The sequence below is a fragment of the Schistocerca gregaria genome, chromosome 8 (assembly GCF_023897955.1).
Source record: "Schistocerca gregaria isolate iqSchGreg1 chromosome 8, iqSchGreg1.2, whole genome shotgun sequence".
Taxonomy (NCBI): Eukaryota; Metazoa; Arthropoda; class Insecta; order Orthoptera; family Acrididae; genus Schistocerca; species Schistocerca gregaria.
Window position 1 is genome coordinate 454,745,732 of NC_064927.1, and position 25,172 is coordinate 454,770,903.

The following is a 25,172-nucleotide window of genomic DNA, read 5'->3' on the forward strand; positions in this document are numbered from 1 at the left end:
GGCTGTTAATGGAAACATATAGTGATGTTACAGTAAACTTGTCCTAATTAAATATCGTGATAAAAGTCATTATAAACCAACCGAAGCGCCCTCTCGCCCAAGTGCATTAATATTGCAGTGAAATAATAGCATATTGCTGTATATTCTACATATACTGCAGTTCAAAAATACTAAAAACCAACAGAAATTACCCTTATTTCCTGAAGCATCCAGACACTGTGATAAACAGTTTCCATAAATTAGATACTGCCACCTACTGGGAATATGCTGAAATGAAAGCCAATGGTGCACAAAAGCCGCATAATGTAATGTATGCACTACAGTCAGACATAGAGAGTTAAGTTTATTCCCTGGGGGGGGGGGGGGGGGGGGGAGAAAAAAAAAACTGGATGTAGCACATATGCTACATAAGGACTGATGATATTAAATGGGTATTTGAATTATTATGTACAAAATTGACATGCTTATAGATACATGTTTAGTTGATTATTAGGGCAGATCCTCATTTTTGGCTTGACAGTGGTTTAAGTTAGCCATGGCTTTTTCGTTATATTTGACTAATCAGTAATAGTAATTTGCACACAAGTAAGATGTGCCTTTCTCTTGTTTCATGTCCATGTAGTCCTTGAGAAAACATCTACACTGTCTTTCAGCACACATCTGTGTTTTATAGGTTCGCCGACTTCTGCGACAGTTGCAGGTGCAACAGCAGCAAGCAGCTCGTGACACATGGCGCAGGGAGGCAGATACAAAGTTACGTACTCCTTCACGTCCATCTGCAAGACAGTCACTGGCAAAAACACCAGAGCCGATGGAAGATAGGCTCCATGATCTAGTAGAGCAAAATCTTCAGCTCAAACGTTCTCTCGTTATGATTTCCTCTCGACTGTCAGAACTTTCTTATGGATTCTCTAGTCTGTTACCAGTAAGTTCCATTTTTTCTGATACTTCATGCTATCATGTTGCCTCGTAGGAGTGTACTATAAATTTGTTTTTTCATTGTTCTTCAATAACACCAAACAGAAAGAAGTAGATGTTATTTATCAAGGATGAGGTTCATAGGTTGGAAAAAAAAGGAAGGAAGGAATGAAAAAAGTCACTCTTTTGCCAAGAACCCTTTCTCCCTCTTTTTCTTAATAGAAGGGGAAATTTAGGAAAAGGTTATTTTGCAGTCAGCACACAATTCTTTGATCTTATGAAAGTTGCATACACACCATTTTTCATTTAGGCATTCTTTGTTAGTGCGTGCAAAATAATCACAAGAAATGCTGGAGTCCATGCAAGGTGAACGTAGGACTTCGGGACTCATAGGATGTTACATAGTTAGTTGAAGTATAACTTGAATTCAGCACTCTCATTTTAGTGAGAAAGATGTGACTTTGATTTATTTCAAGAATGTTGCTTTCTCATTCTTTTCAGTTGTTAGGGAAAAATGGACACAGTATAATTTATTTGTGATAAATTAGCCCTTTTGTTGCTGCAGAGTGAAGTAAAATAATAAATGTGTGATCTGCAAAATAGTTCATATTATACGATCAGTCAAAGGTGCTTATACTAACTTAAGGGTGGGGTTTTCAAACTAAATGAAGGGATAAAATATACAGGCGAGCCAAAAATTTACTATGACCTGCTTAATAGTGTGTTGGTCCACCTTTGGAATGAAATATAGCAGTCACTTGGAGTGGCATGGCCCCACCAGGACGTTGGTTGGTTTCTGAAGGTATGTGGTACCAGATGTCTTTGCACAGCTCATGCAGTTGCCGTAAATTATTGACTGGTGGTTTATAGGCAGAGTTCATTGTCAGGCTCCTCAAATCATTGTAGCACAAATCTAGCCTTGTGACACAGACAGTTATCCTTTTGGACGATGCAGTCATCATCGGGGAAGACATCAAGCATAAATGGATGTAGGTGGAACTCAATAATTTTCACATAGTCAACACCTGTCACAGTTCAGTGGAAGTGTCGGTGAACATTCCCATAGCATAACACTGCTGTCACCGGCTTGGATTAATTGCACACTGCATCTTTCGAGTACGCATTCCCCTGGATAATGGCATACCCAGATGTGACCATCAACCTAATGTAACAAGAAATGAGATTTATCTCGATGATCCCATGTCCACTGCAGTTGTAATTGTGATAGTGTTAGATCAACATGGGAACATGTAGATGTCGTCTCCTGTGACACCCCATGTTCAGTAATGTGCACTGAACTGTGTTTTTTGTAACACTTATGCTTGCACCACCTTTGTACTGTGCCATCAAATCTGTGAGAGATCACTGCCTATCTTCCTTATAATGTTCGAAGCTTCCAACCTCCACTTTCCATGATGAGGCATGGACATCAGATACATTGCTGCCTGTTTGAGGTATCACCATTCTTCAACCACTTTCCATAGATGGTCTTGACAGTAGCATAAGACATATTGCTACACATCACATAGAGGAGACTTGAGTCACTGACAGGCACAGTCAAAAAGAATGCTAGAAATAGTTCAGCTTTTGGACAATGTCCTAGGTCAGAAGTAGAAAACTCACACTTATTCACACAAGAACTCCCACATACATGACTACTCTTTCTCCTGGAGAACATGGCTGTGTGTGTGTGTGTGGAGAATTTGTGTGTGTGTGTGTGTGTGTGTGTGTGTGTGTGTGGAATTTTTGTATGAATGTGTGTAGATTTTCTGCACTTATGAAGTAGGACTGCGTCCAAAAGCGATATTTCTAGCATTCATTTTCATCATGTTTGTTTGCAACTCGATGCCACCTATCTGGTGAATAGCTATCTATCATTTCTATATTGCTGTAGTTCTTAGGTATTATTGAGAAAGCTTTGTACATTGGTACATTGCAATTTTCAATTGATATGAACTGTTCACTGTGGTATTAACTCCTAGAAAAATAAAATTTCTTGCTTTTGATACATTTGCAAAAGATTAGTGCAGCGTTGTAATGTCTTCAAACAGGGACTACTTTTACAATGATGTATGAATTTACATGTTTGGTTTCTGAAGTGGGGGAAGTACAACATTGGCCATTATTTAATTTAAAAATGTGGTACTTGAAGCTCTTGAGAAGGATGACTCTGTTATAGGCATACTCTTAGGCTTGTCTCAGATCTTTAACTCTATTGACCATAAAATACTACTGCAGTCAGATTCACAAACAATGGCAGTACATGCAGGTCGAGGTGCAGACTATGATTTCGTTGTTGGTTCCAAGGGACAGTTGTGGGACACTTATATATGATTTGTGCTTGAAGAAAGTGTGCACCTTGGAAATTGTGCCTCCCATTTAGTTAAGTAGAATTTGTTGCTTCCATCACAATCAGCGATGACAAGTAACAGAGTATGGAATAAAAATTTACTAAATCTCTTACTAAAATCAAGTTTAATGCTTGCATTGGCAGCAACATTCACAGCAGAGCATTCAGAACACTAATGAATGCTCACTGGCTGTCAGAGAACATGTGACATAGGTGCACAAAAGAAACCTAAACTCAACTGCCATCATTCGTGACTCAAGCTACAAACGAGCTAGAAGCACTAGGTGTAAAAGGAATAACAAATGAAAGGTTCCAGTTTTACCAAGCAAACAGAGTACAAAAAGGTAGAGGTGGTTCACACATTTGCTGATGATAAATTTTTAATAAAATAATTGTCAGACAAGAAACCCATAAACATAGGTGTTCCTCAGGGTAGTTATTGGGCCCAAAATTCTGTTCTTAATGTATCAATGACTTTCCAGGCAATACAAGATATGGGAAAAATTTATTTTTGCTTATGACAGCATAGTCACTGATAAAACACCAAAACTCTTAGTAGAGAAAGCGTATGAAACAATCAGTGGTGTTTACAATTGGACAGATTGTAATAAATCAGCATTGAACATAAAGAAAATGAACAGTGTGCACTTCAGCACAAAGAGGGACACAATTCTGTAACAGTAAGTGCACATGACAAATCTACCAGGTGTAGAAGTATGAAACAGGAATTACCCTATAGGTGCTTCTTGTAATGGCAGACGACAAATGTCGGCACACAGTAACCCAAGTTCCATACATCGGTATCTGTTTCAAACTCGTTAACATGTAGAATTTTGTGCCTACAAACTACTATTTGCGGACAGCGTTGGTTTTCTGTTGTGATTTGAAGAAAACTGCAGCATAATCACATCGAATGCTTGTCGAAGCTTTTAACAAGAATGCTCTTGAGAAAACACAGTATTCTGAGTGGTTCAAAAAATTCAGAAGTGGGGATTTTGATGTGAGAGATGACAAGCATGGGAAACCACTGAAAAAGTTCAGAGACAGCGAATTGCATTGGATGATGATGATAGTCAAACTCAACAGGAACTCGCTGAACAATTGAATGTGATGCAGAAAGCCATTTCTCTTTGATTGAAAGCTATTGGGGAAAAAATGAAATGATCGTATGGCATTTATTGACCGGGATATTTCCTTCGGGGTTCAGTCACCATATTGCCAGTCTTTTTTATTTGATGCCACTTCGGCGATTGCTATGGAGGCGAACAGCTATGGGAAAGGTGCAGAAAGTGGGAAAATGGGTTCCGAATGAGCTGAATAAACTGAATGAAAGACAGCAAGGAGATCAAAGGACCACTTGTGAAATGTTGTTCAGCAGATACAAAAGAAAATCACATCTCCATCGAATAGTGACAGGTCGTGATAAATGGATATATTTTGAGAATTCTAAGCACTGTAAATCACGGGTGAATCCAGGCATACCATCGCAATCTACTGCAAGCTTAAATCGCTTTGGAAAGAAAACAATGCTCTGTGTTTGATGGGATCAGAAGGATGTCATCTATTATGAGTTGTTAAAACCTGGTGAAACCATTAACACTGATCGCTACTAAGAGCAAATGATCGATTTAAATCGAGCGTTACATAAAAAAGGAACGAAATATAGAAAACGGCAACCCAAAGTCATATTGCCCCGTCACACACAGCAAAATGGGTCAGGGAAACAATCAAGGCATTCAGTTGGGAAATACCAGGGCATGTGGTTTATTCTCCTGACTTGGTTCTGTCCAATTTCATCTATTTGCATCACTGGGACATGCTCTCAGTGAACAGCACTTCAATTGATATGAAAATGTACGAAAATGGCTCGCTGACTTTTTCTTTTCACAAGAAGAACTGACTTTTTTGCATTCTTAGCCTGCCAAATAGGTGGGAGAAAAGTATAAATAGCAATGGAGATAATTTTGAATAAAATATTGTTTATCAGTTTCAAACAACAGACTTTCAGTTATTGCAACCAAATTGTGGTTTCATGCTTCTACATCTGGTATAGACTGTGTGACAAACACAAAGTTTCTAGAGATGAATATTGATTGTCAGTTAACATGGAATGAACACACAAAGGTGCCACTAAGAAGAATTTCACCAGCATGTTTTGATCCTAGAGCTCTACCGTCAGTTCGTAACAGCCAGTGTCTTGTGATGACGTGCTCTTCCCATGCGCACTCAGTTCTTAGTTATAGGATTCTCTTCTGGGAATTGAATGCACAAAACGTGGACACCATTCTTATACTGCAGAAAAGGCGGTATGAATAATAACCAGAAGTAATATTTGGGCTCATTGTAAAAAGCTGTTTAATAAACTGGGTATCCCTCCTGCACCAGTGTATTGTGCACATCAGGAAAAACATTACTAAATCAATACCAGTTTTATGCATAATCATAAAACAAAAGACATTTCAGGCTTACATTTACCAAAGAAAAACAAACATAAACTCAAAATAGCATTTTTGTGTTAAGGAGTAAGATTGTACAATAAATTGCCCAAGGAGATGAAAAGATTACTAAAATACAAATATTTAAAAGGCTTGTTTTGTAAATTAAACTGCCTTTTGCTGCTGCTATTTAGTTTATTTCTCCCATACGCGTTTCGCCTTTTCTTGTTTTAAGGCATCATCAGTGGGATCTACAAAGATACATTTTTGTTTAGTTTTAAAACTAAATTGAATGACATCTGGATCCCAGTGCTGAAGAAGATGGGGTGATAGCAACAGCAGATGACAACAACTGACTATAACCATTTGTTCTCGGGTATTCAAAGCATGTGACATCACACCATTGTGTGGGAACATGCGTAAACAAATTTTGATGCTGTCGGTAATGATCCAGTGTGTAAATCGGACACTCGAAGCTATGACCCCCCCTTGAAAGTGACCTCCGCAAATGGGGGTGAAACATTTGGTTTTAATGTGAAATCCATTCAACCACATCATAATAGCCTGGAACATTTTATTAAAACAAAGAAATCTTTTCCCATTAGGTAAATTTCAGTTTTTCAGAAAAATAAATCTTCAAATATAAATCAAATATCCACTGAATATTGTTGAAGAGTTCACAAATATTTTTTGCATATTATCATTATACACAACACTGCCATATATAAAGACATTAAAGTTAATTGAAATTGTTCTGTAACCAAATAAGCTAGACATGAACTGAATACAGAACATAATTCCAACATTCATCCCTTCATTTTCTTACAGTATTTCTTTACTTGTTCTTCATTGTCATTGTAGAGGCTGATTTGTTGCATTGAGCTGTCTTTTGTCCTGAGAGCTGTCAACTCAGCAACACTGGTGTCCAGTGATGCGATTTGCCGTTTCACATGAAGACTTGTGGTTCTGCATCTGCCAGTCCCCACGATGAACATGAAACAGTCAGAGCAAACCAAAACATACTCCTTAGTATCATGTATTAATGGGAAAATACATGAAGAATTATAATAATGCTTTTAATACTTGTCACTTTTTATTGTGCCATGTATCGTGTGGTGGAAAAGATAATGTCTGATGTAGCATACATAATAAATACTGTATCCTCAAAAACTATCTCTGCATTTGCATGAAATGATTTAGGAAAATCATGGGAAATCTAAATTAAGATTCTTGAACAGAGCACGAAACTCCAACCTGCTAAATCACTGCACACATCATATACACTTGTAAATGGCTTCAGGACCACGACTATGACCGTACTGCCGTGCCTCTGTTACATCCCTGCCTTCACTTCCGCCTGTCTGAAAAACTGTTATATTGTAATATCACGTGCCTCAGAAATTGATAAACTTCAACAGCTATGCTCAACCATTTCCATGACTTGTTGATAGTGGGGCTGTGTTTGGGGTTCTCATTACATGAGTGAATTCTTTTGGGCATCCCCAGGGATAAAATTACAAAGGTTTGAGGCTCATTAATTTGCAGATAATGAAACTGCTCTTTTGCACCTGCCCTTTTAGACACCAGCCTTTACATGACAAAGAATCCACTGGAAATGTGATCAAGTCTTACCATGAAGATAGCGTATAATTTGTTATTTTTACCTGGAACATGTAATCATGTGAGATGATGCTGTGGTGAGACATTTTTCATGCACATATGGCCCCTAGATAAGTCCAAGTATTTTTGATACACACTGTTAGGCTGCCAGAATCTGTCTGGCAGTTGGGATTGAGACTAAAGCTATTATAAAACACTTTTTTGTGTATGTCTCAATGAATGTTAATTGCATTTCTTACACACCTCTCACCACTCTGAAGAAAGTCCTGTTACATGTGACCTTCATGATTTCCATATTCGTGTTAACATGGTTTTTGGCCCCCCCAAGAACCATGGACCTTGCCGTTGGTGGGGAGGCTTGCATGCCACAGTGATACAGATAGCCGTACCGTAGGTGCAACCACAACAGAGGGGTATCTGTTGAGAGGCCAGACAAATGTGTGGTTCCTGAAGAGGGGCAGCAGCCTTTGCAGTAGTTGCAGGAGCAACAGTCTGAATGATTGACTGATCTGGCCTTGTAACACTAACCAAAACAGCCTTGCTGTGCTGGTACTGCAAATGGCTGAAAGCAAGGGGAAACTACAGCCGTAATTTTTCCCGAGGGCATGCAGCTTTATAATTAAATGATGATCGCGTCCTCTTGGGTAAAATATTCCGGAGGTAAAATAGTCCCCCATTCGGATCTCTGGGTGGGGACTACTCAGGAGGACGTCGTTATCATGAGAAAAAAAAAACTGGCATTCTACGGATCAGAGCGTGGAATGTCAGATCCCTTAATCTGGCAGGTAGGTTAGAAAATTTAAAAAGGGAAATGGATAGGTTAAAGTTAGATGTAGTGGGAATTAGTGAAGTTCGGTGGCAGGAGGAACAAGACTTCTGGTCAGGTGAATACAGGGTTATAAATACAAAATCAAATAGGGATAATGCAGGAGTCGGTTTAATAATGAATAGCAAAATAGGAATGCGGGTAAGCTACTACAAACAGCATAGTGAACGCATTATTGTGGCCAAGATAGCTACTAAACCCACGTCTACTACAGTAGTACAAGTGTATATGCCAACTAGCTCTGCAGATGATGAAGAAATTGAAGAAATATATGATGAAATAAAAGAAATTATTCAGATTGTGAAGGGAGGCGAAAATTTAATAGTCATGGGTGACTAGAATTCGGCAGTAGGAAAAGGAAGAGAAGGAAATGTAGTAGGTGAATATGGATTGGGGCTAAGAAATGAAAGAGGAAGCCGCCTGGTATAATTTTGCACAGAGCACAAATTAATCATAGCTAACACTTGGTTCAAGAATCATGAAAGAAGGTTGTATACATGGAAGAACACTGGAGATACTAAAAGGTATCAAATAGATTATATAATGGTAAGACAGAGATTTAGGAAGCAGGTTTTAAATTGTAAGACATTACCAGGGGGAGATGTGGATTCTGGCCACAATCTATTGGTTATGACCTGTAGATTAAAACTGAAGAAACTGCAAAAAGGTGAGAATTTAAGGAGATGGGACCTGGATAAACTGAGAGAACCAGAGGTTGTACAGAGTTTCAGGGAGAGCATAAGGGAACAATTGACAGGAATGGGGAAAAGAAATGCAGTAGAAGAAGAATGGGTAGCTTTGAGGGATGAAGTAGTGAAGGCAGCTGAGGATCAAGTAGGTAAAAAGAAGAGGGCCTGTAGAAATCTTTGGGTAACAGAACAATTACTGAATTTAATTGATGAAAGGAGAAAATGAAGCAGGCAAAAAGGAATACAAATGTCTCAAAAATGAGATCCAACAGAATTGCAAAATGGCTAAGCAGGGATGGCTAGAGGACAAATGTAAGGATGTAGAGGCTTATCTCACCAGGGATAAGATATATACTGCCTTCAGGAGAATTAAAGAGACCTTTGGAGAAAAGAGAACCACTTGTATGAATATCAAGAGCTCAGATGGAGACCCAGTTCTAAGCAAAGAAGGGAAAGCAGAAAGGTGGAGGGAGTATATAGAGGGCCTATACAAGGTCAATGTACTTGAGGACAATATTATGGAAATGGAAGAGGATGTAGATGAAAATGAAATAGGAGATACGATTCTGTGTGAAGAGTTTGACAGAGCACTGAAAGACCTGAGTCGAAACAAGGCCCCGGGAGTAGACAACATTCCATTAGAACTACTGACGGGCTTGGGAGAGCCAGTCCTGACAAAACTCTACCATCTGGTGAGCAAGATGTATGAGACAGGCGAAATACCCTCAGACTTCAAGAAGAATATAATTTCAATCCCAAAGAAAGCAGATGTTGACAAATGTGAAAATTACCGAACTATCAGTTCAATAAGTCACGGCTGCAAAATACTAACGCGTATTCTCTACAGACGAATGGAAAAACTGGTAGAAGCTGACCTCGGGGAAGATCAGTTTGGATTCCGTAGAAATATTGGAAAACGTGAGGCAATACTGACCCTATCTTAGAAGCTAGATTAAGGAAGGGCAAACCTACGTTTCTAGCATTTGTAGACTTAGAGAAATCTTTTGACAATGTTGACTGGAATACTCTCTTTCAAATTCTGAAGTTGGCAGGGGTAAAATACAGGGAGTGAAAGGCTATTTACAATTTGTACAGAAACCAGATGGCAGTTATAAGAGTCGAGAGACATGAAAGGGAAGCAGTGGTTGGGAAGGGAGTGAGACAGGGTTGTAGCCTATCCCCGATGTTATTCAATCTGTATATTGAGCAAGCAGTGAAGGAAACAAAAGAAAAATTTGGAGTAGGTATTAAAATACATGGAGAAGAAATAAAAACTTTGAGGTTCGTTGATGACATTGTAATTCTGTCAGAGACAGCAAAGGACTTGGAAGAGCAGTTGAACGGAATGGACAGTGTCATGAATGGAGGGTATAAGATGAACATCAACAAAAGCAAAACAAGCATAATGGAATGTAGTCGAATTAAGTCGGGTGATGCTGAGGGAATTAGATTAGGAAATGAGACACTTAAAGTAGTAGAGGAGTTTTGCTATTTGGGGAGCAAAATAACTGATGATGGTCGAAGTAGAGAGGATATAAAATGTAGACTGGCAATGGCAAGCATAGCGTTTCTGAAGAAGAGAAATTTGTTAACATCGAGTATTGATTTAAGTGTCAGGAAGTCGTTTCTGAATGTATTTGTATGGAGCGTAGCCATGTATGGAAGTGAAACATGGACGATAACTAGTTTGGACAAGAAGAGAATAGAAGCTTTTGAAGTGTGGTGCTACAGAAGAATGCTGAAGATTAGATGGGTAGACCATATAACTAAGGAGGAGGTATTGAATAGGATTGGGGAGAAGAGATGTTTGTGGCACAACTTAACTACAAGAAGGGATAGGTTGGTAGGACATGTTCTGAGGCATCAAGGGATCCTCCAATTTAGTATTGGAGGGCAGCGTGGAGGGTAAAAATCGTAGAGGGAGAGGAAGAGATGAATACACTAAGCAGATTCAGAAGGATGTAGGCTGCAGTAGGTACTGGGAGATGAAGAAGCTTGCACAGGATAGAGTAGCATGGAGAGCTGCATCAAACCAGTCTCAGGACTGAAGACCACAACAACAACAACAACATGGTTTTTGGAGTAGCTTTAATGCACTGAATATTAGCATTCAGTATTGTGCTGATGTTAAGTGATTGGAACAACTTAGATCTACTGTCCAGTACATTTTCAAACAATGGAAAATCTAGCATGGAGTAAGAACAGTATTGCTACTCACTATATCAAGAAAATGTTGAGTTGCAGAAAAACACACAAAAAGACTACCATACATGTTGAGTGTTCACCCAAAATGCCTTTAAAGTAGACAGCTCACACACACACACACACACACACACACACACACACACACACACAAACACAACTCACACACAAGACCACTTTCTCTGAGCACTGAGCCTGGCCTCAGTAGTCAGAGACAGCGGTCATGTGTGTGAGTTGTGCTTGCGTGAATGCATGTGTTTTCTATTTGAGGAGGAGGCCTTTTTCCCAAAAGCTCAACATATATGGCAGTCTTTTTGTTGTGTCTGTCTTCTACTACCCAATAACTCCTCTCTATGGCCGGTAGCAATCTTTCCTTTTCGTAATATTACCCAGTACGTTTTCCTGCATTTAATCAAGATAAACTTTGTTAGCCACTGTGCAACATTTGGCATTGAGTTGTTAGTGTTATTATTATATATTTTCTTTCCTATGCAATTTACAAGTAACGAAGGAGAAGATGGCAATATGCATACCTATGTGTGTGCCATAATTCTGTTACTTTTTTAGTATGATCATTAAGAAATATTTATGATGAAAGTAGTAGAATAACTTTTAAATTTGCATTGTATGATTTCCTAAACCTGTGCACCTATTTGTTGCAACAAAGTCATTATCTTTCATCCAGGGATTTCCACTGATCTGTAGTAAATATATCATGCCAAATTATAGACATATACTTGTCAAGTATACACATAACTTATCTTACAATACCGTTGTGGAGGACTACTTTATTTTGGTGCTGTCGCTCTTTTTTGGCCTAACATATCCCTTTCTTTGTGCGTTTGTCGATACGTTCATGTCAGGGTGACCTCATCAGAGGGGGGGGGGGGGGGGGGGGGCGGCAAAAATGAACAAACTGAACAACATTTCATTTGAGGAGCTGTTTATAACATTGCCTTTTGAAGCTGAATTTGCATTATCCATACAAATTGCTTATTAAAAATTTGGCCTGTTTGATTGCTAGCTTATGAAATAAGACTGCATTCAAGAAATTGTTGCTTTTATGAAGCTCTATGCAGATTTATGCTTTTCCTGAATTCTTTTTGTAAATGCATAGTTCAGGTAGCCAAGACTTTTATAAATGTATAAACAAATAACATTTTAAATGGTATGATAGAGTGATGCAGAGTGTCCTCAATGTAGGTAAATGGAAGCAAGCCTACTGTTAATAAATGATGCAAATAAGGAAGATTAGGGCTTGACATCTTATTGATAATGGATTCATCGGAGACAGAGCTGAAGTTTTGATGGCCAAGAATGGAAATGGCAATAGTGAATGTTCTTTACGAAGGAGCTACCCCACCTTCAGTGGCTTATGGACACCAAGAAAGAGCTAAATGTGAGTGGCTGAGCTGATACTTGAATCTCACGTATCCCAAATGCAAGTCCAGTGACCTGAGCACTGCTCCATATTGATCACTGGATCACATATGTTAATATCGATGCTGAATGTCTTTACAATAATTCCTTATACCTTTGCAGAGCTATGTTTAATATATACATAGGGGACAATATTGTTTTTGCCAGGCAAAGATCGTGCACAAAATGTGACCAGTTTCCATCACCATTATCGTCCAACTGTGCTAGTAATCTCCTGTAGCTTCCTCGTTACATAATGGCACAAGCAGAAACAACAGTTTCACTGTCACAAATGAAAGTAGGATCAAACTTGAGCAGCTTTTCCCAACACTATTTTTATACAAATAACGAGTCATGTATATTAGTCATATATATATATCAAAAGTTGGTTGAAAGTACTCCAGACAATTGTGAGTTATGCTTTTATGAGTCAGCCATAGGGATGTCTTACTATCATAGTATTTTTTTCCAGTGATAGATACATACAAGTGTGTGTGTGTGTGTGTGTGTGTGTGTGTGTGTGTGTGTGTGGTCTTCAGAGTGTGTGTGTGTGTGTGTGTGTGTGTGTGTGTGTGTGTGTGTGTGGTCTTCAGTCCTGAGACTGGTTTGATGCAGCTCTCCATGCTACTCTATCCTGTGCTCCTGTGCAAGCTTCATCAACTCCCAGTACCTACTGCAACCTACATCTTTCTGAATCTGTTTAGTGTATTCATCTCTTGGTCTCCCTCTACGATTTTTACCCTCCACGCTGCCCTCCAATACTAAATTGGTGATCCCTTGATGCCTCAACACATGTCCTACCAACCGATCCCTTCTTGTAGTTAAGTTGTGCCACAAACTTCTCTTCTCCCCAATCCTATTCAATACTTCCTCATTAGTTATGTGACCTACCTATCTAATCTTCAGCATTCTTCTGTAGCACCACATTTCAAAAGATTCTATCCTCTTCTTGTCCAAACTATTTATAGTCCACGTTTCACTTCCATACAGGGCTACACCCCAGACAAATACTTTCAGAAAAGACTTCCTGACACTTAAATCTATACTTGATGTTAACAAATTTTCTCTTCTTCAGAAATGCTTTCCTTGTCATTGCCAGCCTTTATATCCTCTCTACTTCAACCATCATCAGTTATTTTGCTCCCCAAATAGCAAAATTCCCGTACTACTTTAAGTGTCTCATTTCCCAATAGAATTCCCTCAGCATCACCCGATTTAATTCGACTACATTCCATTATCCTTGTTTTGCTTTTGTTGATGTTCATCTTATACCCTCCTTTCAAGACACTATCCATTCCATTCAACTGCTCTTCCAAGTCCTTTGCTGTCTCTGACAGAATTAAAATGTCATCAGCGAACCTCAAAGTTTTTATTTCTTCTCCATGTATTTTAATACCTACTCCAAATTTTTCTTTTGTTTCCTTCACTGCTTGCTCAATATACAGATTGAATAACATCAGGGAGAGACTACAACCCAGTCTCGCTCCCTTCCCAACCACTGCATCCCTTTCATACCCCTCGACTCTTATAACTGCCATCTGGTTTCTGTACAAATTGTAAATAGCCTTTCACTCCCTGTATTTTACCCCTGCCAACTTCAGAATTTGAAAGAGAGTATTCCAGTAAACACTGTCAAAGGCTTTTTCTAAGTCTACAAATGCTAGAAACGTAGGTTTGCCCTTCCTTAATCTAGCTTCTAAGATAAGTCGTAGGGTCAGTATTGCCTCACGTGTTCCAATATTTCTACAGAATCCAAACTGATCTTCCCCGAGGTCAGCTTCTACCAGTTTTTCCATTCGTCTGTAGAGAATACGCGTTAGTATTTTGCAGCCGTGACTTATTGAACTGATAGTTCGGTAATTTTCACATTTGTCAACATCTGCTTTCTTTGGGATTGAAATTATATTCTTCTTGAAGTCTGAGGGTATTTCGCCTGTCTTATACATCTTGCTCACCAGATGGTAGAGTTTCGTCAGGACTGGCTCTCGCAAGGCTGTCAGTAGTTATAATGGAATGTTGTCTACTCCTGGGGCCATGTTTCAACTCTGGTCTTTCAGTGCTTTGTCAAACCCTTCACGCAGTATTATATCTCCCATTTCATCTTCATCAACGTCCTCTTCCATTTCCATAATATTGTCCTCAAGTACATCGCCCTTGTATAGACCCGCTATATACTCCTTCCACCTTTCTGCTTTCCCTTCTTTCCTTAGAACTGGGTTTCCATCTGAGCTTTTGATATAATCGTACAAGTGGTTCTCTTTTCTCCAAAGGTCTCTTTAATTTTCCTGTAGGCTGTATCTATCTTACCCCTAGTGAGATAAGCCTCTACATCCTTACATTTGTCCTCTAGCCGTGCCTGCTTAGCCATTTTGCACGTCCTGCCTATCTCATTTTTGAGACGTTTGTATTCCTTTTTGCCTGCTTCATTTACTGCATTTTTATATTTTCTCCTTTCATCAATTAAATTCAGTATTTCTTCTGTCGCCCAAGGATTTCTACTAGCCTTCGTCTTTTTACCTACTTGATCCTCAGCTGCCTTCACTACTTCATCCCTCAAAGCTACCCATTCTTCTTCTACTGCATTTCTTTTCCCCATTCCTGTCAATTGTTCCCTTATGCTCTCCCTGAAACTCTGTACAACCTCTGGTTCTCTCAGTTTATCCAGGTCCCATCTCCTTAAATTCTCACCTTTTTGCAGTTTCTTCAGTTTTAATCTACAGGTCCATAACCAATAGATTGTGGTCAGAATCCACATCTCCCCCTGGTAATGTCTTACAATTTAAAACCTGCTTCCTAAATCTCTGTCTCACCATTATATAATCTACTTGATACCTTTTAGTATCTCCAGGGTTCTTCCATATATACAATCTTCTTTCATGATTCTTGGACCAAGTGTTAGCTATGATTAATTTGTGCTCTGTGCAAAATTCTACCAGGCAGCTTCCTCTTTCATTTCTTAGGCCCAATCCATATTCACCTACTACATTTCCTTCTCTTCCTTTTCCTACTGCCGAATTCTAGTCACCCATGACTATTAAATTTTCGTCTCCCTTCACAATCTGAATAATTTCTTTTATTTCATCATACATTTCTTCAATTTCTTCATCATCTGCAGAGCTAGTTGGCATATAAACTTGTACTACTGTAGTAGGCGTGGGTTTAGTAGCTATCTTGGCCACAATAATGCGTTCACTATGCTGTTTGTAGTAGCTTACCCACATTCCTATTTTGCTATTCATTATTGAACCTACTCCTGCATTACCCCTATTTGATTTTGTGTTTATGACTCTGTAGTCACCTGCCCAGAAGTCTTGTTCCTCCTTCCACCGAACTTCGCTAACCCCCACTATATCTATCTTTAACCTACCCATTTCCCTTTTTAAATTTTCTAACGTACCTGCCCGATTAAGGGATCTGACATTCTACGCTCCGATCCGTAGAACGCCAGTTTTCTTTTTCCTGATAATGACATCCTCTTGAGTAGGCCCTGCCCGGAGATCTGAATGGGGGACTATTTTACCTCCAGAATATTTTACCCAAGAGGACGCCATCATCATTTAACCATACAGTAAAGCTGTACTACGGCTGTAATTTTTCCCGGGGGCATGCTGCTTTACTGTATGGTTAAATGATGGATATATACAGAGGGGTCCAAACAAATGTATCCACTGTTTAATAGTCCATAAATGGCAAACTAGTTGATGGAGTTGTCTCATCTTTGGTAGTGTAATAGTTTGTAGGCTTGGCAATCGCCACACAAACATTGTATTGCATTGTTTTGTTTTGTTAGATGACAGTCACCAGATAGTCAGTGTTTTGTTCTTAGTTGCACCTAGTTACTCAAGTAAACTTGGCTGGCACAAGGCTTACAATCGATGAAAGGAAGTCAGTTTTGAAGTGGTATTTTAAGTACGAAAACATTAATGAGGTTCAATGGCAATGGCGAAATGAGTATCTAACAGAGCCATCAACACGTTTAACGATTCGTAACATTCGAGACAAATTTGAAGCCTAAGGCTGTGTTAAAGATGTACACAAACAACGATCTGGACAACCTGTAACAGTAACAAGTCCAGTTAACTCCCGTTGTGTGTTACAACAATTCACTCGCTCACCACAGAAGTCTGTGAGACAGTGTGCCCGTGAAACTGGAGTGAGTTGCTCAAGTGTTCAGCAAATTTTGAAGACAGTAAAGTGGAAGTACTACATCCCACAATTGCTAAACGCAATGAACGAGGGCGACTCAGATTGTAGAATGAAGTACTGCGAGTGGTTTACTAACATGGTGCGCAATGATGAAGAGTTTGCAGAGATGATTGTGTGGTCTGATGAGGCACAGTTCAAACTCAGTGGTACAGTAAATCGACACAATTGCATCTACTGGGCCACCGAAAATCCGAACGTCCATGTAGACAAAGCCATGAATTTGCCAGGAGTAAATGTGAGTTGTGGGTTGACTTACCGGGGCATGGTTGGGCCATTCTTCTTTGACTGTGCAGTTACCGGTGAGGTGTACCTTCAGAAGCTTCAGACATACATTTTACCTGCCATCTGAGACTTGTATGGAGACAGAAGAGTTTACTTTCAACAAGATGGTGCCCCAGCCCACTACCAAAATCGTGTTGCTGTGTATCTTGACGAAAATCTACCAGGAAGACGGATAGGCCGTAGAGGTGCTGTGGAGTGTCCACCACGTTCCCCAGACCTATCTCCTTTGGGAAAAACTAAAGGATGTCGTTTATCGATAAAAGCCACGCACATTGGATGAACTTTGAGAATCCATCGTACATTCATGTACAAATATCCAACTGAAAACATTGCAGTCAGTAGTTCATGCTGCAGTTCGGCGGCATCATTTGTGTGTAGATGTTAATGGTGACCATTTCGAACTGCTACAGTGATATCTTTAAGTTGGGCTTTAACCTACACTTTCACCAAAAGTGAGACAACTCCGTTAATTAGTATGCAAGTTATGGACCTTTAAACAGTGGATACATTTTGTTGGACCCCTCTGTATATCAAGTTTTGTAGAAATTGCTTCATTTGTTACAGAGAGATGCTGATATGGCATTGACTTTGCACTCTCCACTCCGCACACTCCACCTCCAAGGGGTGTATATTTACTAGGACTGTAATCTATGAGTCGAGTGACCCCAAAGACTGTGTGTTTGGTACTAACAACAGTCATCATCGAATATATTTTTACATGTCATGGTTTTTCACTCTCACACATGCCCATGAGAGATTGTAGGTGTATATTACCCTCTCAGTATTTTTATATAAATAACGAGCTTCTCCACACACACACACACACACACACACACATACACATTTTGGTTGAAATTGTTCCTGAGTTATGCTGCCATGTCATCCCTTTTCTAACCCCACCCCTATGGGTGGTGTGTAGTTATAACCAAATCTTCCTGGGTGTAGACACAACATCTTGCCAAAGTTTCATTGCATTTGGATAAACATTATAGGAATGCACAGAAAACAAACAAATAAACAAATATTCATTTTTATATATTAGGTACAGAGGAAGTTTTATGGGTTCTCCAGAAACAGATGTGAAAGTTGTTAAAAGATAGTTTAACTGTGATTTCTCAATAGTCATGTGATGGAGGACATGCAATTTTTAAAGATAAAAGATAAAGATAAAAAATTTTACTGACTTTATAAGAATATGTCTTTTGATCCTGAAGTGTTAAATGGAAAGAACCAGTTTAACTGCAAAAGAAGTGGATTAATTTTCAGAGAGATGGAAGAAGATTTCTCTTTGAAGTTTAGGAATTAAACACTCAGCCTACACATATATTTTCAATAACAAAAGAAAATATCTTGGAGCAGTTCAGTTACCTCATAAATTACATACAGATGACTTTATGGTCCAAACTTTTAGTTAAACTGTTTTCATTATGTTTCAGAAAAAGAAACTATCTTTGGGGATGAAGGATCTGCAGTTAGACCTTGATGCCAAGAAGGAACCTATTGATTTTGTTTTAGAAGATTGTAACACCTCTTGTTCCAAGCGTTTAAATTTTCTAGATAATGTTCTACAGGATCTGTTAGGTTCATAACATGTAATATTGATTTTCGATGTTCACTTACTTATAGAGAAAGACCTAATACTTTTGTAATGCTGTTTATCTGAGGAACTAGCCTAAGCTTGTTTTGTTATGTTATTGATGGAAACATATCTTTGCTAATATTTTTACAGAGCCATCTGGAAGATTTTCTTATCCTGTCTTTTAGATAAACAACTTTGTAAATTAGATCTCATGATGAATTTCGATTAATGTTTCTGCTGTACCAGTCAGTTTTTGTGTATGTTGTAACACTGGCCATAAAAGTTACAACTTTCAAGCATAAAATCTGAATGATGACTCTTGCCCCTTCAGTGAATGAGTACAACAGTGTATGCTTTAATCAGAAGTGTTAGTACTGCATGAGCAGTGCTTACATATAAGAGATATTTAAGGTAGATGTCTGTAAAGGTATCATAGAAACTTCTAAATGTTAGTTCTTGTCACAGTATTGTATTGGTAAATCAATTTTTCATGTAATTACACAGTATTTATATGTTGTCATTAAAACTGACTTTGTACGATTCTCTGTACACACAATGCAGGTTTAAAATATCTTAAGTAACATGTAGACCAACTCACAGGAAACACATTCAACTGTGAGACTTAAAATCTACTGGCTAATGAATTTCCCGTGGTCATTTTACTACTGTATTCAAATATTGCTGCCACTCTATTTCCGGTAAAAAAAAGCAACAGCTTGATTAACTGTTTGTTGTTGACCAGAGAATGTTCAATTATTTACAATTTGAATTGTAAACAACATCATACATTTTTGACCAACAGAGCTCAGGGCTTTTGTTTTCCTTACTATGGGGATTTGACCAGAAAGCACGATATGGTCTTTCACATTATTTGTTGTTGTTATTCCATATTTTATGATCTTCCTACTGTGTGATATTAATTTGTTACATGGTTTTATGTGCAAGTAAAGGGAAGTTCAGCCAAATTTGTGCATATAGGAAACACTTGTACTATGAAACTTTCCTTTTTAATAAGGAAATGTCACTCAACTTTATTTTTCCTAGTCCATTCAAAGGAGAATGTTTTGTGTTCAAAATGATGGCCTACAATTTATTAATTAATAGGTGTGTAGAAATTGTGTATTGGTAATGAAGACATATCATTTATCCTGCATGATGTAATGCACTCTTATAATGATGAGTATCTTAACAAAATATGACCTGATATATAAGACTGATTAGGTATAGTTTACAAAATAATGTTCTAATTTTGTAATATTATATTATTATTGTCTTCTAAACATTGTTCAAGAGTTTATTTATGTTATAGTGATGCATGTTGAAATAAAATGCACAGTCTCTGTAAAGTGAATGCTTTTAAAGCCCTAATAAATGACCAATAAAATACAATTTTAAAGACTGGTGAAAGTTAAGTAATGATCCTACCTCAATATATAACATAAAACTAGGTAATATAAAAGTCAGACATAAACAGTAATTATTATCTTATAATGCTTATAGAGTGTCTACAAAAGCCTAAAAATTTGAGGATTAATAAAATGTAACCCCTCTTTTATTTTGTGTTGTAGGATTTTTTTTAAAAAAAGTCTTTAGAGCATAAAGAAATGGAAATTTTTTTCAGTCCTGTGAAATGGTCACAGAGCTGTATCATTTCTTGTTCAATCTTGATTTAAGCAATAAACTTTTAGCATATATAATGCAAAACTGCTTCTGGAACATTTATGCAGATTTAGGACAGTCAAATAATTCTGTGTCCCTGTAAAATGTGAGTGAATCAAACATTATGTAACTCTGTCAAAGGAAAATTTAGTTCAGAAAGCCGTAAAATTACAAGGGGAGAGAATGGCTGCCCAGTACTTTCCCTTCAGGTGGCAAGTTTCTGAAAGCTGTTGACTGATGCATGTAAAAATAGAAATAGATTTTCTAGCTTTGAGAACCATTAATTTCACCCTTATGGATGAGACAGGGATAGACTGGCAAAGGGACATGTCATTGTGAGGGCAAATGGAGACAAAGATAAAATAGAAGGCACCGGAGAGATTCGGGAATGTGCCTGCAGTAGAATGTTATTTACCAATTTTTAACACACTAATTATTCATTAAGGACAAGCTGGAGTTCTACCATCATAATTATTTTTATATAATTTGAATTAACAGGAACATTCACTACCTCAAAGGAAACTATCACTGCTCTGTTGGCGCCTAAACAATAGGGAGGAGCATTGCTATCACACACAAATGTATCTCCTAGGCGACACAGCCTTATTGTAGGTACCTTCAGTGTTGGGCCAGGCAGGAGGGTATGTGCACTTGTGACACTGGGGGCTATGCCAGCCATATTGTAGTTGCTGACAGAGCCTCTGAGGCCAGAAGCAGAGGGGTCTCACGAAAGTGTCCCATAAACTCTGGGAAGGGATGGTGCCCCCCCACCCCATGGGATTTCCACCAACAGTGACTGGTTTTAGGTTCTCAGTAGCAAAAACTACTTGTTTCAGTCTTAACTGTACTTGTGTCAGTCTTAATTATGCTCGTCAACGTTTTAACCGAGCAGAGCACAGTGGGGACAATATTTTAAATTTTAAGAATGATGTGAGCTTTTTAAGTCTACTATTTGACACACAATTAACGTGCATCCCACATCCAAAAGACTTGCAAAGAAAGAGCATGAAATCATTGAATATTTTGAAATGGCTCATCAGAAAGGCATGGAAAGCTGACCGGTTCTGCTTCCTGCAGTTTTAGAGGACATTTGTCAGGTCATGATTAAATGTGGTGTGGTTAATAGATCAGCATGTCCTTTCTACCTCAAGATGTTAGATGCTGTCCACCGTGAGGGCAATCGGGTATCAACTGAAGCCTGTTGGACCAGCCCAGTTCAGAGTCCGTGTGAAGAGTGTGGTGTACCACCACTCCAGGTTCAGCAGTACTTCCTTCTGGCACGATTGGTCCTGCCTGCATTTACTGTGGCAGTCCACTCCAACTTTGAGTTGTTGTTCTAGAATTGGTCCCCTGCATCTAAGCCTTTTGGGATCTGCGTTACCAACTGTCTCGTGGATGTGGATGTATCAGACCTTTGAATAAGTATACAGAGATGAAATAAATTGCCACCTTGGCATCTTCAGTGGCCCAAAGTGATTTTAAGCTTGATGCAGTACAAGAAAACGTGCACTCCTGAGTACATTTTTTGCAAATATGTTTTCTTTGATTTTTAAGTACATACTACAGTTTAATTACTGTATATACAGATGGATCTCAGCAAGGGCATGCACTCAGTTGGTCAGCAGTTTTCCCTGATTGGGCTTTCCAAGTATAATTTCTAGAGCAATTTATGAATTATTGTGTGGAGTTATATCACATTATGATGGCACTGGAGTGGATTTAAGACATCCCAGTACAAAATTTCTCACCTGTTCTGACTCACTCAGTGCACTACAAGTGGTCAACCAAATGTGTCTGGCAGACCAGTAGAGTGAGATCATTTATGACACCTTACAGTGGATTCAACACCAAGACAAGAAGGCAGTCGTTTGCTGTGTACCTGGACACATCAGGATACAGAGAAATGATACAGCTGACAAAGCAGTCAAAGAAGTATGTTGGCACGATGTGTATCAATATGCTGCCACTTTACTCACTATAATCTTACTGGCCACTGCCCCCCCCCCCCCCCCCTGCCTCGGCAGAGATTTGAGTCCTCCCTCGGGCCTGGGTGAGTGTGTTGTCCATAGCTTAAGTTAGTTTAAGTTAGATTAATAGTGTGTGAGCTTAGGGACCAATGAACTTAGCAGTTTGGTCCCATAAGATCTTACCACAAATTTACATTTTTCATCTTACTGTCTGACAGAAGAATCGTGCATAATTGGGGAACCAAATGGTTGGAAGCAGCACACAACAAAGTGCGGTCACTCAAGTCGATCACACAGGCATGGCAGACTTTGTGTCAACCACACTAGTGGAAAAAGTGCTACTCACTAGACTGAAGATATGACATTGCTCATTAACACAAGGTTTCCACCACTCTGTGAAGTTTCTGGTGTGCCACTTTCAGTTCGGCATGTTTTGGCTGCATGTATTTTATTTACTGGCATTAGGGTAATCCTCATTTTGGATGGAGATATGACTACAATCTTCATCAATGCCAACACCAGTGTGATGGGTTTTGAAATTTTGTGAACTGTCAGGTCTGATCCCTAAAGTGCTGGAGAGGGAAGATCATTGTCCTTGGAATAGATTGCTTTTCCAGGCAATTAAGCATTTTTATTAATCAATTTTCAGTGTCATAGTTTAGTGTATCAAGACAACAGTGCGCATTACTTGATGGGTGGATTTTGGAGGACGGCCTTTCCCCCTCCCCCTCTCTACAAGAATGGTATGGTGACACATCATAAGGATGCTGATGAACTGTGCTGTTAAGCCCAACACATCAATCACCACCACCACCACCACCTCATATATACAGGAGCAATTACCTTGATTTATAGGTTACCTAAGATCAATTGACTGTTGCTCCTGTTTACTTAACTGTTCTAATGTCAATGCACATAAAACCTTGAAGTGAGTATCCTTCGAGCATAATATATTCAAAAGAAATGCATTTGTCTGAAAGGGATGGTGATGTTTACCCTTGAAATACTTTGACAATTATAGCAGAGCTTATTTATTTCTTGTTTTCTTAATATTAATGTATTGACAATGATTCCCCTACATTGTGGCTGGCATCAGTACAAGGTAGTTATCATAATCAACAGTGACATCAGAAAGCTGTCTTCTTTCTTACACACCCCTACACATCATCCTTATAGCCACAAAATGTACAAGAAATAGGTTTGCACACATGGGACTTAGATAAATGCAGTTTCTCAATTATAATTTACCAGTGTAGGATTAACTGATCATAGCTAGTTGGTCTCGGGATCTTTTTCAGCTGTCGTGAGTTACTAGATGCAAATATTGTGTCGCTGTGGGTTACACAAGTGCATAGCAGAGATGACATTGAAGCTAAGAATGTTTGCACCGTGCTCCAGAGGTGCTTACTGTATCTGGACAGATGATGCCCATACTTCTACAGGAAGCTAGTGAAATGATGAATAGCACTATAAAGTCACTGCCCAACAAGAAGTCAGGAGGCCACAGTGCCACTCCTACTGCAAGATCATCTTGTCCTTTAACAATGTAATTTTTCTTATGAACATTTTACGTGGCTGCCTGTTGATTCTGTGGAGAGCAAAATTGATAGAATATATGTAGCCAAGGCTTTTGTGAAAAGATACATCTTGCAGGAACCCTCTATTTTCTTATCCACCCTTGGACTGCTGTTTTGGTCAAATCTGTTTTTCAAGAGGGGTGTTCCTCACATTTTCTATGTAGTGCCTTCATCTTGGCAGATGTACCCACCATTAGAGCATTCTAGAAGCTGCCACACCACAGTTCTCTTGTCACTCCAAACAGCTCTGCACTGCAATTTGTGGTAAGAAACGTTGCATTATGTTTCTTCAGTACCTACAGTGAAAAAAACAACCTATAAAATCTACCACTATCATCCTCTGTTGTTTTACTGAATTTGACAGTGGTTAAATTAATTGATGTCAGTTGGAGGAGCTATTATCAGTCAATAACTGGCATTCAGTATTAAACTGAAACATAGTGAGAGTTATCAGCTGCACAGATCACTTCTTTGAAGAACATGGGTACTGCTTACGTAGCCATGTTACATCCCCTTAATCCTCCACTATCTCCATTACTTTCCCTTTTCTTTGGTGTTATCAATTTTCAAAACTAATGAACATTTTAAAAATAATATCTTCAGAAGTTAAAAGTGCAGTAGCACTAAATGTTGGTTTCTGGTATTTTTATCTTATACTAAAGAATCCACTATTATACTACTTGCTGTTGCATTGTAGAATAAAGAAAATTGAAATACTTTTTTGATTATGCACTGAAAAGGAATACAATGAAAATATAGTCCCAACCCTGTAGGATTTCAGCGCAAATGACAGTAGCTCTCCATTGATAGTGGAAGTTGCGTCAGTATTGCACAGGGGAGTTTGAGGATAATGGCCTGACAGCAGGTGGCCCCCACCTTTTATAAGCGGAGGGTGGGGGGAGAGAGGATGTGGATGCCAGACAGTGAGGACAATGATTGAGCAAAAACAGATAGGCAGGGAGGGCTATGCTTCCCATTGCTAGTGCCACATTTTGTCTACAAGCTGCTGGCAGGAATTACAGGCAACAGTCTCTTAACTTTTTCCTCTTGATTTACTTGACAAGATAATATTTCTCTATAAACATCTGGGATTCAGATTTGTGCTAAATATTCCTGATTTTAACAGAAATTTCTAGGAAATGGAAGGAAGGATGACAAATCGCAGATGATGTGGAGACTTTATGAGTTTTTGTTTTAGTAATATTTGATTCATTTTTTATTCTTAAGAAAAACAGTTTCCCTTTTGTTTGACTTTGGCTTAGGTGCACTGTACAAAAATCAACATAACTTTCATGAGTTAATTAATCTTTACTGACATCTTTCTATAGCTACTGCCATATTACACAGGCTTGAAATTTAATTCCATGGTTGTACTTAATAAATACAATCCTCTAACATGGTAGTAGCAGTCGTGGTGATCAAGTGGTTAGAACAGTAGACTCC

At 38.7% G+C, this 25,172-nt stretch overlaps 1 protein-coding gene across 1 annotated transcript in view; it reads left to right on the forward strand.

Annotated features, from left to right (window-relative positions):
• Positions 1 to 19,924, forward strand: part of LOC126284677 (uncharacterized) — a 50,166-nt gene extending 30,242 nt beyond the window's left edge. Inside the window, exons 4-5 of the mRNA XM_049983797.1 lie at positions 674 to 925; positions 18,384 to 19,924. Coding sequence (XP_049839754.1) covers positions 674 to 925; positions 18,384 to 18,536 — 405 coding nt within the window. The 3' untranslated portion in view covers positions 18,537 to 19,924. The remainder of the gene's footprint in view (positions 1 to 673; positions 926 to 18,383) is intronic.
• Positions 19,925 to 25,172: the final 5,248 nt, after the last annotated feature.